Source organism: Chelonia mydas, chromosome 4, assembly GCF_015237465.2.
Source record: "Chelonia mydas isolate rCheMyd1 chromosome 4, rCheMyd1.pri.v2, whole genome shotgun sequence".
Lineage (NCBI taxonomy): Eukaryota > Metazoa > Chordata > Testudines > Cheloniidae > Chelonia > Chelonia mydas.
In genome coordinates, this window is record NC_057852.1 from 97,725,761 (window position 1) to 97,742,869 (window position 17,109).

The 17,109-nt window shown below is 38.4% G+C and overlaps 2 protein-coding genes across 5 annotated transcripts in view; one reads left to right on the forward strand and one right to left on the reverse strand.

Moving 5' to 3' along the window:
• KLB (klotho beta) overlaps positions 1-2,253 on the reverse strand; it is a 53,762-nt gene extending 51,509 nt beyond the window's left edge. Inside the window, 1 exon segment of the mRNA XM_043544516.1 lies at positions 2,128-2,253. The gene's annotated coding sequence lies outside the window, so the exon portion shown is untranslated.
• A 1,747-nt stretch (positions 2,254-4,000) lies between these two features.
• RFC1 (replication factor C subunit 1) overlaps positions 4,001-17,109 on the forward strand; it is a 74,022-nt gene continuing 60,913 nt past the window's right edge. The window contains exons 1-3 of one of the 4 annotated variants that reach the window (XM_037897931.2): positions 4,001-4,205; positions 13,434-13,562; positions 15,646-15,721. In XM_037897931.2, the coding sequence (XP_037753859.1) occupies positions 4,203-4,205; positions 13,434-13,562; positions 15,646-15,721 (208 nt within the window). In that variant the 5' untranslated portion in view covers positions 4,001-4,202. Of the gene's footprint in view, positions 4,206-12,420; positions 12,558-13,433; positions 13,563-15,645; positions 15,722-17,109 lie in introns of those variants that run through there. The other 3 variants (XM_043544510.1, XM_043544509.1, XM_043544508.1) reach the window with 3 other exon arrangements.

Here is a 17,109-nt window from a genome sequence, read left to right on the forward strand (position 1 = left end):
TAGGAGATGTTAAAAGCACCCCCCGCTCTAGAGAGCAAAAAGATATATATGTAATTTAAATTAACAATCAGCTCAAACCTGACTTAAAAATGTAGATTTTGTAGAAAACTAAACAAAGTGTTTCTTAAAAAAAAAAAAAAAATCTAATGAAAGTTGCTTTTTAAAAATAAAGCAATTCTCATGTTGTGTTTGAACCTTAAGGTTGCAGCATGATACTAGACTATAAGAAAGTGAAAGGACCAGAAATTGATTAATAAAAGTGAAACTGGCTACTCTGTTTTCATTTCCCAATATGAGAGAAATACTAATGATTCTCTGTCATTTTTTGCAACAGAAGTGGATAACTACATCTCCATTTTACAGATGTGGAAGCTGAAGCACAGATCGCCTGATTTTCAGAAGTGATTATTACCCCTGAAAAAACAGGCCATAAGTGACTGGCCAAATGTTAAAAAGCAAACTAGTAAATTAGAATTTTAACCTTTTTCAGTTTATATAGTCTAAAGGTATAATTTGTTTCAAAGGTACTTTTAAAAAATATATGACTTTTCACTGTATAATGTCTCTTTAAAGCACAAACCACAGTCTATGACAAGATCACATGGGAAGCACATTCCTCATTTTACAGCAACTACAAGTATTTTGTAATATAAATGAACATCTTTTCATGATTCTGGTGGCATAAGCAAAATATTAAATTCTCTCTCTCTCTCTCTCACACACCCCTTTTTCTCTATAACCAGAATCAAACCATAACCACTCCAAGACTTTACGCAGCTCTGGTTGTTCATAAAGGGTTAAAATTCTGACTTCCAAGAAATAGGAACGTGTCACCAGTCCACTCACACATAGTGATCAGCTTAATGTTATTCTGGGCAACTTTATCAAATACAAACAGAGATAACCACGTACTATAATTCTTTAACATTATTTAAACACTTTGTGTGGCTCTATCAAATGTCAGCCACTCTTAATTCTGGTAGCAGGAACATCTGTGGATCAAATCAGGGTCTAATGAGGATTATTATGTATTTACAAATACAAAATTAGAAACATTTAAATGAAATACATTTTCCTTTGCATAGTCATCACAATACCATAGCATACTGGTTACCCAAATTACCCAAGAGCAAGTTTGATTTGCACTGAGTACATACAGTAATACTTTCTAGTTTTCCTTTGTATTTCTTTAAAAGAAATGTAAATTCACAAGCTATGCTAATATTCAAAACGCACATTCCACGTGATTATGTACATTCATAAAGGAATAATAATCCCTATACAAGACATTGTCAAAACAAAAAAACAGAATTAAGGAATTAAACAGGCTAATAGTATGATATCATTAATGTTAAAATATGATCTGTGACAAGGTAGGTAAAGTAATATCTGTTATTGGACCAACTTCTATTGGTGGAAGGTACAAGCTTTCAAACTACACAGAATTCTTCAACTCAACACTACAGACAAAATATGTTCTGTTATGTAAGACAAACAGATCCATATCCAAGAAGCATCCTCCATATTTTCCATCTCGAAGTTTTTTAATTTTATAAATTCAAAGACCCCACCTTAAACCTGTTGCTAAGTAAAACAAACTTCTTTAATTATAAAATTCCAACAGCTAAACTGCTTCACTTTGTTTTACCAACTCAATCTCTTTATCCAGATACACAATTTGTCTTATCAGTAAAACTCTCAGCCAGATTGTAATGGGCTTAAACAGTTTTAAAAAGCACCAAGGTTGAGGACTGTCTGAGCAGTAACTATAGAATTCTGCATAGAAATCCCCTGGAAAAATAAACTAACCCCCAAATGCTCAGGAAAACATTATTATATGATGCTTGCTGACCTAGAGAAAAAAAGAGATGGAATAATGATTTTGCTTTTATATAGCACCTCTCTAAATGGATCTCAAAACATTTAGTTAACTGATAGTACAGGGCATTCTGCTCAGGCAAGGCAAGTCTACAGATTCTCCACTATTAATACACACCCAACCTTTAGAATGAAATTTGGCAGCTGTTTTATCTGTACAAAACCTTCCAACAATACAGAATAGGAAGAGAAAAATACCATATCCTCTTTAAATTATATGTGGAATTAAGACAAGAAAAATGTAATTACCCATATTGGAATTTCACCAAGATACCACGGTAAATTTTCCTGTTCTTGCAAAAAGTGACAGTGAATTTGTAATAAGCACAGGTGATCAGGACTCATCCAAAAGATACTACCTGAAGCAGCACCTGTAAAAGAAACAGTTGGTTTTGAACCCTTATTTGCTTCTGTGTGATATAAAGAAGGTCTGAGAGGTTTTTTCCCTTTAAAAAAAGGTGAGAGTTAGCCTTGTTTTTAATATGATAAATTCAGCTTCATTCTAACCTGTTTTTCCTGAAAGGCCTAGAAACTAGAGAACCAATAAGTTTATGACATCAGAGAAGTCAAGCAAATGAAACCTGATTGAGATGGGAACTTAATTTTATTTGTACTGTTTAAATAATCTCATTTTTGTTATTGTTTCTAATGCCCATTCAATGCAGTAATCTGAGAAAAAATTGGGAGAAAAAATGTTTCTTAAAAATTAGCATCTTTATTAAAGACTTCCTGGTTTTGGTATAGGTCTCACATATGGATTTTGAGCTCTCTCAGCCTTTAACTGAGGGAGCATGGCTTCAGTTGAAGGCTGAGAACTCAAAATCCAAATCTGAGACTTCTCGCAAAACCAAGAAAGACCAGATTTAACATGTCTGACATTTCTAAAGGTAAAAAGCAAGAAAAACAAAAAACAAAACAAAAAAAAAAAGAGACCTACTTTCAGGCCTTAATATATTATGAAAAACTCTTAAGCGCTGCTATTGATTCATTGGTTCAAAATTGACAGACTCACTATGATTGCAGTGCCCTGGCTTTTTCTTGGTCTTCCATCCTGGCACTTTTGATGGCCTAAACTTAGTTTATGCATACTTTACCTCACTCTGGCATATTGGGGATTAATTAATGAATGTCTGTGAGGTGTTCAAACACTTGGGTGATGTGGGCCCATATAGGATAGACAGATGGAACTGGGCAGAGGGCATAGACAAAGATGGTTCAGCTGGAGACAAATGAAAATTGCAAAGACTGAGGTAAAAGCAGGAGAAGATGAAGAAAAGCCCACTGCTCCCGCTGAAAGCGGCTCCTCTACATAGAGTTGGTTCATCAGCACAGCATGACTTCTCAGGAGTCAGGACCCTGCTAGGCCTGAGGTGTAAGTGGGGAGGGATGAGGAGAAGCAAACTCAGAACAGGGTTGAGGCATTTCACTGTGCTGGACATGGTGATTGTTTTAAACTACATTTCAAATAATTTCATTATAACTACAGCCCTATCAAATTCACAGCCATGAAATCTGTTCTTTTGTGGGCTTTTACCCTATACTATACAAATTTCACAGGGGAGACCAGCATTTCTCAAATTGGGAGTCCTGACTCAAAAGGGAGTTCCAGGGGGGTCACAAGGTTATTTTAGGGGGGGGGTAGTGGTATTGCCAACCTTACGTCTGTGCTGCCTTCAGAGCTGGGTGGCTGGAAAGCAGAGGCTGTTGGGCTGGTGCCCTCCTCTGAAGGCAGCACCCCGCTAGCAGCAGTGCAGAAGTAAGGGTGGCAATACCGCAACCCTCCCTACAATAACTTTGCGATTCTCCCCCCACCCCAACTCCTTTTTGGGTCAGGACCCCTACAATTGCAACACTGTGAAATTTCAGATTTACATAGCTGAAATCATGAAATTTATGATTTTTAAATTCCTATGACCGTGAAATTGACCTAAATGTAGGGGGAATTTGGTAGGGCCCTACCTATAACTCTAGGTGATTGTAAACAAAATACTGCAACACGCTCCCCAGGCAAGCTGAGAGGTAAAGTGCCCAACAGGAAATTAAGCACCTGGACTGGGCATCTGTCACCCTGTGTCTGCCACATCCCTTTAAATATCTAACAGGATCCAGTCCCACACCTTCCATCCTACCCCCATCCCCACCTAGTCACCGCCCTTCCCCCTCCATCACCCCCACCTCCTTCCCCTCCAATCTGTACTCCGCCTCAGCCGTCGCGTCGGTGACGTCACCCCCATGCGCCGCACGTTTGGCGTTGGCGCGAAGGGGGGGATGGAGCGGAAGCCCCCCGTTATTACCTGCTAACGAGATAAACCGCCCCCGGCAACATGGTGAGCGCGGCGGGGGCGGGTATCTCCCCCCTCTCGGGAGCCGGGTAGCTGGCCCCGGGGCGTGGGTGCCGGTAGCTCTCCCGCTCGGCCGGCCCGGCGGAGCCCAGCGCGGTCAGGCGTGGGACCTAGCGCTGTGCGGTGGGGCGGGCTCCCTCACCGCGCTCTGAAATGAAGCTGCGACCCGCCCGCTTGCCCTCTCCCCCCCCGACGTCTGCTGCCGCTCTGTTCCCCCAGATCCGCCTCCCTTTGCCGCCCCCCCACCCCCCCGCGCGTCGGTAAATTTCCCCAGGCTCCCTGCCGGTTGTGCCGCCCGGCCGGGCCGCGGCAGTGAGCGGCGTTGCAGCGAGTGTCCTGGCTCTTGCTGCTCAAAGCGGTGGTCGGGGCAGAGACCGTGCTTATTCCTCTAGGAAACGTGAGGGAGCGCTGCTGCTGGAGAGGGGGAAAACGTTCCCCTGTGCTGCTAAAATCAGTTGTGGGGGTTACTGACTTCTGCTTTAGAAGGGCCTTCTGGCCTTTTTGTGGGTGTTTTAGGGGCTGGGGGAAGTCATTCTTTCAAACTGCCACTGGCCAAGCTCCACCTGTTAGAGATACTAAAGTGGATTAAGTTTGTATTCCACATGTGATCCTGTGTGCCCTACTTAGGACACGGATAGCATGCTAGGCTCTCCTGTCGACACACCAGCTGGAACCAAAATAAATGATTGTTTTAAATCACAATTTTAGTAGTTTCAGTATGTCTATATATGGACACTTATTTTGGACTGAGTGCCCTATTTTAATGTCAGTAAAAATCAAGGTAAATAGGATACTTAATCCAAATTAAGGGTGTCCATGTACAGATTTTTACTTAACTAAATATGTGAATTAAAACAGCTTTATTTGGGTTCTAGTTTATGCATCTATTTAGCCCCTCTCCCCATCCATTACCCATATATGGTGCTAAAGTGAGATTATTCATAATAAAGTGTTTATCTCTTGATCATATTATCTTTCTTAGGCCTGCTTTATGTAATTTGCACTGATTTAACTGAAGGTAGGCTTCTAAAACAATTTAGTCTGGAGCAATTTTTGAGCTGTCTTGCCTGCATAGGGAGATCCAGGAAAATTAATACGAATTAAAGAGGTGTATTTGAAGTAGATTAGTTAACCTGTATTAAATCTCTGGATGCTGTTGTTCAGAATTAAAGTGGGCTTAATGGATATGTCTGTATAAGGATAAAAAAAAACCTAGTGGGACTGTCAGCTGGCTCAGGCTCTGGGGCTGAAAGACTGCTGTGTAGACATTTGGGCTTGGGCTGGAGCCCAAGCTCTGGGAGACTGCAAGGATGGATATCTGAACATCTAAACAGCAGTTTTTAGCCCTGGAGCGTGAGTCCTATGAGCCTGAGTGAGCTGACATAGGCTAGCTGTGGGTTTTTTATTCCCATGTAGATATACCCAATGTGGTATAGTTTTTCCACTTTTGGAAATGAATTATGCTAAACCAATTTAAGGCCACTTTAATTGTGAATGAGGGTGTTCATGCATTTTTTAGGATTATATTTCCTGGATGTGCCTCTAGCCAAGCTCTTTGTGTGCAGATAATTAAATTGATTGATATAGAAGGCTTTATATATATGTTTGCATGTGCCTGAAACTATATGGGTGCAAATGAGCAGATATAACCACTTTTAAACCAATGAGAGTCTAAACTGGGAAAAATCCCTGTGTAACTAAAATTGCTTTTCTAAACTGAAAAATTAAATTGATGAAACTTCTGTGGTAAAACTAGGCAGTAGAGCTCGTGTCCACTCATTCTTGTACTCAAATAGCCAAAGTTGCAAATCAAAACTGATTTGGTTCAAATTTCAAACTAAGTGGCCACAATCAGTTTGTTAGCCTCCCGTCTCAGCCCTTGAGATTAGCAGGGCTGGAGGGATCTTCACTGTCTTACCCTACAGTCTTGAGATGCAAAACCTCCGTGGAGGACACTGAGGGTACTTTGTTCAATAAGGCTGAGAATTTTCTATTAATTCATTAGCAATAGCACCTCAACTGTGGCAAAAAATTTCTCCGGTGTTTGGGGGGTGTGTGAATTTATTTTAAGGTAGTGTGCTATTCAGGGCAGAGGATAGTGTTTAGAAGGTACCCAAAATGATACTACCATAATCTAAGTTATAAAGCATTATGTGGGGACAGGACTTTGGTACACTCTGAAAACTTGTTAGTATATATTTATACAGTATTCAGATGCCTTGAGCTTGGAATACTTTTGAAATAATTTTGAGGAAGAAAGAGGTATTATGCAGCCAAACTGGAGTGGGTCATTCCAAGTGAAATTGCAAGGGGGGTTTCATAATTAATTTTTTTTCATAACTGCATCACACAGTGTTAAATAACTAATGCTTGAACTGTAGTGATAAACTACTTAAGGTTTCAAACTGAGCTGTGCTCTCTTCATAATGAAATTTGCAAGTGTAGACTATTACCAGACTTGTGCAGGACTAGAATTAGATATGAAGAGGTCCAAAAGGTGCATTTTAAACTGGCTATTTCCAGCTTTAGTTACTTAATGTTTGCAGTCAGAGGGCACGAACACAAAACAGCAGCATTTTCTGTCCTTTTATTTTAACACCGTGCTATAGGAATTTGAACTGAATATAGGATATCAGGAATCCTTCTTTCATAGTTCCTCTGGGAAAATTCCCTTTGTGCCTCATGTTTTTCAGTTTACTCCAGACAAATGTTATATACTTCTTCGGTTTAATTTACTACTGATTGCACTGAAGAAAAGTTACATGCATGAGACAGTTGTCCCATGAGAGGCAGAGCTTATCCAGTTTCAGATTCTTGAAGGGAACAAACTATTGAGAGCAAGGCAAGAAGAAAACTTCATGGAAATTCTTCTGTGAGAGAAAACAGTATTTAAAATAAGGGAAGGGAATCCAATTACTAAGGCCTTGTCTACAATGGGAGTTTGTCATTTGTGTTCAATCACTGTTGCAAGCCGCTCCTACAAAATAGGCAAACTGCTATAAACTGGAGTTTAGCCATGGCTTGAAAGCTACCTCAGTGCAAGTCACTGTTCGTTAGGTTTGCTTGCCTGTCCTTCGGGTTTGCTCCATGACAGCTATATTAGTGGCTGTAACTGGGGCTTATTCCCTATGATTTTTTGGGGAAAAGAGATGAGCAAGCTGCCTCTAAGCAAGTGAGGAATCACACCTGACTGTTGGATGGCAATAGCCTTCACTTAAAAGCACAGGAAAAATCCAACACTTAAGCAGTGTTGGTGCTGATGATGATATATATCCATCAGAGGGCAAGAGGCTCTTTAAAAATGTTAGTTTCATACAGCATTTCAAGAAGTTAGCATGCATATAATGCCAGGTTTGCTCATATACCAATACTAAAATATACAGTATGACATTTAGAAAAGTATGATCAATCAGAACATTTCCTTTTTAGGTTGGTATCCTAACGAAAAGGGAAGGAAGTGGTCCATTTTAGGATTAAATTAGAACTAATAAGTAGTTCAGTGGTTTGAACTCAAGATATGGACCAGTCAGACAGTTGTTTTGTTCTGATTTTACCTAGGCTATGTTTACCCTAGCAACATTCTGTTTGTATAAGAATACTGGTATACTATACCAGCGAAGCACTCAGAGTGTGGGTGCAATTATATCTGCAAGCTGTGCTTGGTATTGGTGTAGTAAAACCAGTGCTCAGAAGCAAAACAAACTATACCAGCAAAACTGCATATTTACTGATATAAATACGGTCTACAGTAGGGACTTCTGCTGAAACAGCTACGATAGTCAGGGATCACACCTCTTTATGCTCCAGACATAGCTACCCTAGCAATAAGTCTTGTGTAGACCAGGCCTATAGGGTTTTTTTTTTTTTTTTTTTTGCTATTCCCAGATATATATGGCATGAAGTAAGTTCCATTTTGCTCCTCCTATTTTTAGTTTCATATAATAAAAGAATAGTTTTATCTGTACATAGTGATGTCCTTTTCAGTCTTAACAGTTTTGGATTTCCCACCTCTTACAGTCCAATAGCTTCTAACAAGATTATCTTTTTCCTCTGGAAAAAATGGGATGTCTGAAGAAGAATTTGAAGGATAATATAGCAATGCTGAAGACTGTAAACAGAGGAGACTTGAAGAATATGTACAGTCTTTTAGTTTAGTCGTTAACGTAAATTAAGCACTCAAATCTAAGCCTTTATTCAGAAAGTGTGTTCAGGTGGCTTATATGCTATTATCTTGAAGCTTTAGCAGTTTGCTGAGAAACTAATTTTAAGCAATTTAAGAAAGATACTTCTGCCTTCATATGGGGATCAAAGGATGATTTACAGCAAGAGAATGGAACATGGTGTTAACACAGGGAGACAAATTTTGAAGTTAAAAGCCTGCAGATAACTGCCTTATGGTCACAAGGTTATTATCAACAGACAAGCCATAGTATTTGCATGAACAGTGCTTGATGGATAAGTAGAAGATGCTTGTTTGAGTTCACCAGCAATGGAAACAAAAACGCTTACCCAGCCATTAAGGACAAATAATCCACTGTCTCTTGTCTGTTAAAAATCATTAGTCTCACTGAGCCATACTTATATACTAAAGAAAGCACCAATGGATTGCAGTTTAGGTGTTTTGTAGACTTTGCTTTGGGCACTCCTCTACTAGTGTCACCACATTACTCATCGGTCCAAGATACTGTTGTTTTTGGTAGATATTGTCACAGATCCACAAGGTCTGGTGTGCCTCAGCCTGTAACCAGTTCCTTGGGAGTGACCTCTTCGGTGTGCCAGGCCCCAAGGACCCACACAGTTCCAGAGGGGCTGGCCTGTGGCCTGAGACTGGGCCTTTGGGCATCAGCAGTCTGTCTCTCTGTGGCTCTTGGCAGCAAATCCTGCTAAGCCAGCCCCCTGTGGGAGGCTTGTACTGTACTTAAGCACGCAGTGCTCTCACTGCAGAAACATCAGGCAGCCTTTTCAAAACAAGGTAACAATTTATTAGTCATATAGAATCAAAGTCCTTAGGTTAGCACAGAAATTAGGTCTACATGGGGATGAAAAAGACCACGGCTGAGCCAGATCAGTTGGTTCAGGGGCTAAAAATTGCTGTGTAGACATTTGAGCTTGAGCCCAAGCCTGAACATTGACATAACAATTTTTAGCTCTGCAAGCCCAACTCAGATGACTTGGGGTGACCATGGGGCTTTTATTCCTGTGTATACGTACCCAGGGAGGAGAAAGTTCAAGTTATAGTCCGTCCTGGCTAAGGCAGTGCAAGTGCCATCCAAGCTGTCCAATTCCAGCATGGTTCATGTCTCTCTCTCCCTTTAACAGTTCAAGGAGAGGGAGAAGCCAGCTTCTCCCAGAAGCCCACCCTTTATCCCTTGCTGGTGACCTCTCAGTCTTTTGTTCTCCAGGAAGGGCCATGGCTGAGTTCACAACCCCACCTGCTGGAGCTTCCCACTTTTGAGCGTTGACTTTCAGTCAGTTGGCCTTGCATTGTCTCTATGGACCCTCTGTTGATCTAGTCCCTTTCAACCAGTTCATTGACAACCATTCATTCGACCCAGACAGCAAGGTGACAGGTACATCTGTCTCATACACCGTTCCAGGAACAGTGTTAACCCTTTTGCCCCGGTGGGTGCAATTTGAAGTACAGAGGAAACTGAGGCACACATAGGCTTTAAAGATATTACAAAAAATTCCCAATCTGTCACAGATGTCTTGTATTTAAGCTGCATATTGATGCAGTTTACATGATAAAAGGAAAGTGGTAGATTTTACAACAAACATTAAAAAACTTCAAGGAAGTTTATAGGAGAGTCAGTAGCTTGTTTTGAGACAAAATATGTCCTAACTCAAACTAAACATACCATAATATTGTTTGTTTAAAACAGCACATAGTATTTAAAATAAAATACAGGAGTTCAGTGGTGGTGGGAGTTTTCTATAAAGACAAGCAGTTTGCTTGGTGAACCAGAATATGAAAGTTATTTCATGGGTTGGGTTTTTACAGCTTTGACTGAACTAGGGAACTTAATTTAAAAAGGGAAGAACCTGGGGGAAACAAGTTACTTTCAGACAATTTCTTAATTATGTTTTTGTTTCAAAGAATGGGAGATAGTAGCATTGTTGACATTCTGGCCCTAGACAGACTTTAGGAAGTGAGTGTTTGTTGAATACCTGTAAAATTTACATGGAATCACAAATGTCAGTTTAAGACCAACTCTTAGATTTGCTCTCAGATCTATGGAAATGCTTTTTTTGGTTGAAACACTACCATTTGCTCAAGTCAAGGTAGAAGATTGAAACCAAAAATCAATACAGCAACTTGGAAGAGAATCTCTTTATAACTAAATAAACTAACTAACTAAATAAATGTGTTAGTTTCTAAGGTGCCACAAGTACTCCTTTTCCTTTTGCGAATACAGACTAACACGGCTGCTATTCTGAAACCTGTCTTTATAACTAGCATCCTGATGCTAATATATTTCCTGGAGATTAAAACAAGTAAGGTTAAATAATTTTGGAAATTACATACAGACTTTGTTATTAAAACTGAAGGTGAAGTCTACCTTTTTTATCAATTGTGATTACTTTTTGCACTTAAGTGTGGCCAATAAATACAGATTAGTCAGAGTCATTGTCTGATTTTCATGCACACTGGCTGTAATTATGTTTGGGTTGAAAATGCTGGACAAGAATGTGTTTAAATCCCAACTAAACTTTTAACTGAAGTATAAACAGCTGTGAAATTTTTAGATTTTCACAAAACCTTCACATTCTACACTGATCTTAAACAAATTTATATGTCCCTTTAATGAGAAATTGGTTTAAAAAGTCCCCAGGAAGTTTAATTCACCTGTATATTTAGCTAAAGAAACGATAAAGACAAAACCTTATTTGGTCACCTAGTCCATCCCAACAACATTTTTAGTGCAAAGTGATTTCTATTGTGTGTACATATTGAATATTTGCATAGCTCAAACAAGTAGTCCATGCATATTCCTCTTTATTATCCATTTTAGAAAAAGTTACAGCAGAAATCTGTGATTACAGCATTAACAGTTACTTATTTGCAAGGGATACTAAAGCTTGAAGACTTGGCTATAGAAGTCACTTACCTGTCTACATACACATGTATCATGAGTTTAGGTTTATAACTAATGTTTGATGTATGCAGAATATGTAGATCGATTCATATTTATTATGACAAATGTGTCAGCAGCACAGAAGGAGCTAAGGTCTCAGGTATGTTAACAGGTCATTAGTTTAAATTTAAGTCATGCGTGGAATAGTCAAAGGGATATAACTAACTTAAAAATCACTTCTATCACACCTATGAGGACTGTTACTGAAAGGTGAAAATTTCCTTCTAATTAGTTTACTTTGTAGTAGTAATGAATGTATAAGGGTTGAACCCAAAGGCCCCAGGCAGGATTGTAATCAGTTTTCTCTGCCTGGGTGGAGTTTTCACACATCAACAGGTAAGAGAAAAGTATCATTGTGAAGACTATAAAAATTGGTAATGACGATTCAGAGGCATATGTAGCACTTGAAACTACTTCAGTCATTGTTTGAGGTTGACAGTGTCCCTTTAAATTTTAGAACTATCCATTTATAGTCAGAAATTTATAACTTGTAAATTGCTGGTATTACTCCTGTGACAGAATACCTGTAAAATAGCTGAGTAACACTAATATAATAGTACTAGTTATTTAGGTCTCAAGCCTTTAAGGAGATGCACATGGGGAGACACTTGTGTAAATAGGATGCCATTTACTTAAATCCAAAAACATCTGCTTACAGGGTCAGTGCCTTAGTTGTAAATGAAATATAGCAAGTCCAAGTTTTCCTTAAAGTGAACCTTCTAAAACAAGAACACAGCTCAAAACCTGATAATAAATAAGTCACAGGTATTATCAGGGGAAAAAAAAAAGCTAATTCTTGTTAACAAATCACATGTTCTATTTGGCCTTCTGACTCCAACTCTGAAAGGAGCCAGAGTGGTATACTTTCAATCAATCTTATCTAGAATAAGGAATTGACAAAGGCTCTTTCTCAGTGGCTCTACAAACTTGTGTGAATATGCAGAAATAATATTAAAACAAATTCAAAGAACTAGTATTACTCACAGTTTCTGAGAAAATTCTGCCGGTCTTAGTATTCCTGGGAAACTACTTAGCTGAAATCTCTAGGGGGTAAATCAGAAAGTAGTGTTACCTGGGTAGAATATAGTCACAAGCCACACCCTCCGCCTTGCTATAAATTCAGACCAAATGATTATATGCTGCTCCTATAATGGTTGCCATTAAAATGGCTGCTATCCCTGGAGACAATGACTGTAAACAGGTATAACAAGCTAGATGATTCCCTTTTTAAGTAAATAGTCTGAAATATTAAGGGCTTTTAATAGATGTTGGGTCTGTGTTTGTGGTTATGCTATATGATCATACAAGAGCCTCATAAAGTTCAAACCTTTTACTTTTGCAGGTAGAAAGCTCCTTATGTTCTAATATTCGTGGTAGGAGATGCCATAAATATGTTACCCTTTTGAGATCTTTAGGTTGATTAACATTGCTTGAACTTGGGAAAAAATGGTCAGACACCTGCTAGCTGGAGAGCTATACCAAACACTTTGCTGATGCCAGAGCCCGGGTGAATTGACCCATCTTCCCCAGATTCTGAAAAGATGGAGGGTGCTGGGATTCAATATTCTGCAGCTACCTGTGGGCTTTGCTGCGGAATTTCATCTGTGTTAGGCTCTGCCCCACAGTTAAGTTATTCATTTGATCTATAAAAGACTCTTTGACATTTGGGCTATACTTGTCAGAGTTTACTGAATATCTTTGGAGCTAATTGCAACTGTTTGTTGTTCTTTATCCTATCAATAATGTGATTCTGTATTGTGCTTTGCAATAGGATGGCTGGCAGAGATATTCCATTAAGGGAAAAGTGAGCTCTTGGAATGATCTGTAGTGGAAAGGAAAGCTGCTGCCATGTGTGCCTCAACTGAGCAAAGATTGCTCTGCATCTGTAAGACCTGTATTGACTAGATATGAGTACATTCAGCTCTACAGGTTTTAAGCAAAACTTCTAGATCAGTGAATGGATGAAGAGTTGTTGAGAGAGTAATTTGCTTTTTTTAAAATTATCTCGCTCTTTTGTTGAGTGAAAGGTCAAAGTATTGTGTGTTGCCTTTTTAAATCCGCTCTCCCCCTTTATTAGGATATCAGAAAATTCTTTGGGGTTGTATCTACTGGCAAGAAACATGAATGTGAGAGAGTGAAAAAGACAGAGAAAACCAAAAATGGGGAAGAGTCTTCAGATGGGAAGAAGAAAACAAAGGATATCAAGGTCAGTTTGCTTTCCTCAGCTGCAGGCTGTTCTGGGCTTGGAGGTTGCTCTGGTATGGGAGTGCACGTCTGTGGCTCTCCCCTTAAAACTGACTTGTGTTCTTGGTTTAAATGTTTTCAGTGGTTTCTCATCAGCTATTTAAAAAAATGTTTGTGATTTCTCTATAGTCAAAATCAAAATAAAATCTAATTGGCCTATGCAGAGTCAGGGAGACATTTCCAGCTAATATTATACCAGAAGCAAAAATCTCACCTGCATATTTAATATGGCACTATGGAATGTATTCTGTAGTAACATAGTCCTCCACTGTGGTCAGCATTCCTACTTTCTGAAGAACGTTTAACCTAGGTCCTATGTCTCACTTGGCAATGAGAAGTTGAAAAAAAGAAATATGTTTCCTAAACCAAGTTTGTCTAGCAAAACCAAGCAAACACAGTTCTCAAATCCAGCAAAGAAAATAGTGCTGAGACTGGAGTTAGCGTAGCAGAAGTTGCTTCTATTTCTGCATCCCAATCTTCTTGTAACTTTTTTTTCTTTTATGAGAAAGGAAATTGTTTGTTTTCCATATGCGTGGGGGTGGGGCGGGGCGGGGCGGGGGAGGTGGGAATTGTGATACTGTCATGGAAACAATCCTATGAAATATTTAAAGCAAATCTAGCTAAGGTCCTAATTATGTAAGGAGCTCTGCCAAGGCAAACCCTCATTTATTTAGATTTATAAATGTGCTAAAAAGGGCACACATTTACATGCCCAGGCACCTTTAACATAACTTAAATTGCTGTCCATAAGATGTATTTTTAAGATAAGCTGCCATACTTCACCTTCCGAACTATTCTTGCCTTTACACTTAAATTACCCCCATTGTCTAATGCCTAGGGGGAAAAGATTACCACTATAATTCAGGGCACTACTCACGTGGAGCTCACTGTAGGCTCAGGGTGAAAATATGTAATGAGATATCTTTAAAATTAGGGTAATTAATGAGTAGGAAGAGTTGAGTTCTGGTTATGCTATCTCAAAAGGATGTAACAAAGTGGGGTGGTTCAGAGACAGGTGACAAAAATTATTAGAGCCATGGAAAGATTTCTGAATTAGGAGAGGTTGAAAAGATTGTCATTGTTTTAGCTGAAAGAGGTGACAGATGAGAGGGAAGATAAGGTACAAAATAATAAATGGTATAGAGAAGGTGAATTTGGTATATCTCTTTACCCTGGCTTGTAACACAAGAACAAGGAGCTGTTCAATGTAATTGAAAGGCAACAATTTTAAAATTGATAAGGAAATTCTATTTTATACAACCCATAATTGAGTTGTGGAACTGAAGGAATAATTAAGGTAAAATGCTTAGTAGATTTCAGAACAGAGTTGAACATTTCCTGTGGATAATAAGAACATACAAAGTTATGTTAGATAAGATTGATTAATTTATTTATTTTTAGAAGTGTTATAACCCTTAATGCTTCAGGTCAGAAGACAACCACCAATTTGACTGGGTCAGGAAGAAAGCTCCCATATGGGCAGATGATTGTACAGTTGTCTGTTATGACATTTCTTACAACTTCCATTTGAGTGTGTGGTATTGGCCACTATCAGACAGGACACTGGACTAGATGGGATCACTGGTTTATCTGTTATGGCAGTTATGTTAAAAGAGGGGGAGCAAACAAATAATGTATTGACTAGTACATTTTTTATTTCTGGAGGTACCTGATGGTTTTATTTTTAATTAGATTAGTTGTCCAAATTACACAAAGCTGTTCAAAATTTCAGAGATGTTTGAAGATGGTGTCTGATTATTTTAGTTGTTTAAGCTTTTATTTGTTCCAGTTGCAGCCTGTGTATTTTTTTGACTTTTTTTCAAATTGGTATCTTTGTGGAATATAATGAACTTTGCTTCTTTTTGTTGTATTCCTATTTTATAGCCACTTAACTGAAAGCTTATAGTTTAAGTTCTTAGATTTATTTTTATGCATGGACATTACCGGGTTTCTGCTAGAAATTAATCTAATACAGTTAATTAACTAGAAGTTGTAGTAGGTGTAGAAAGAACTTGATAGTGGAAATAATGGACTTTTACTACTAGGTGAAGAATTCATCTAATGAAGATGATTCCAAACGAAAGCAGACAAACAAGAAAAAAAGGATAATCTATGATTCAGGTAAAATTTGTTACTGCTTTAGAATGCTGCTTTGTGTCTTTTGCGGTACTGCCAGTTAAAATTGAGGGTTAGCAGGCAATTTTTACCCCTCAATGCAACACATTTAAAAAAAAAAAACCTCTTGAAGGATTGTGCTCAAGAAGAAATAAAAGCATGTTAAACACAAGATGCTCTTGATTCTCACTGCTTAAAGTCATTAATTGCTTGGCTGTTATCACTATGAACAGTTACATCTTCTATTGACACTCCTCAATATCACAAAATGCAGCATTGCATCTGTAGCAACATCAACTAAAAATGCTAACCCTATGTATGTATACAAAATAATTTTCACTAGACCTCAGTCAACAATTTGAATAACCCAGATTTGGAGTTTAGATTAGAACTAGCTTACTCAGTATCTTTTTAAATGGCTGCTATAAAGAATGATTTCTGTTTTAAAGGTCTCGACAGAATTTTTTTTTTCAATTTTAAGGCCTCCAATTCTGAGATCTGATCTGTCTGCTCTGTGACAGGCAGGAGTCTGCTGATGTAGAAAAACTTGCAGGATTGGGGCCTGCCTTACTAATTTTATATTGAATGGGCATGCAAAGTTAATTTGCATTTTCATTTGTATCTGCCTTGACACACAGACCTTGATAAACATTTGTCCCATGCTTCTAGGTGCTTTTACATATTTTAAATTTCAGAATATGAAAAAAATGTAAAATTTAATTGAAAGGACTGTTCAGCCCACTCTAATGAATATCCTCCAGAAGATACAATTTAAAATAAAGTTTCTAAAGTTTTATCTATCAGTTTTTTCTTTTTTAAATTAAGTTTAAAAAAATTGGAAGCTTTCTGGTTTCCCCCTTTGTTACTGTCACTTCTTCCCCATCTGGATGCTGAAGCCTCCTGGAGTTATCATGAAATTGAAAAAAAGATTACAGGCTTTCCTACAGCTTGTGTCTTCCATTGCAGACTATTGATTTTTGTGTGTGCACTGGTTCAATAGTACAAGGTTGCTCCAATTTTAAAAGAAAAACAATGGGATGAGCTAAACCTGCAGAACACACAAATAAATAAGCCTGCCAGAATGTTGTCATTGAATATTGAAAATACATCAAACTGAAGAGATTGTATATTAAGCTAGTCCTTATAGCCTTGGGGAGCCTTAAAGGAAATATTTCTAAATTAATGTTTGGTGCTACACATAGTATATGCAAACCAGCTGCCACCTGTAATATATTATTAATTTGCTGAGTGTTAGCAGTGTGCCTGGAGCGTTAATCTCCTATTCCATTACGGGGAAGAAAAATGAAGTACTGCTCCAAATGCTTTAAAAGACGAGCAGGCTTTTCAGTCACTGAGATTGTTGACCATTTCATTCTTAGAGAAATGTAGGGATG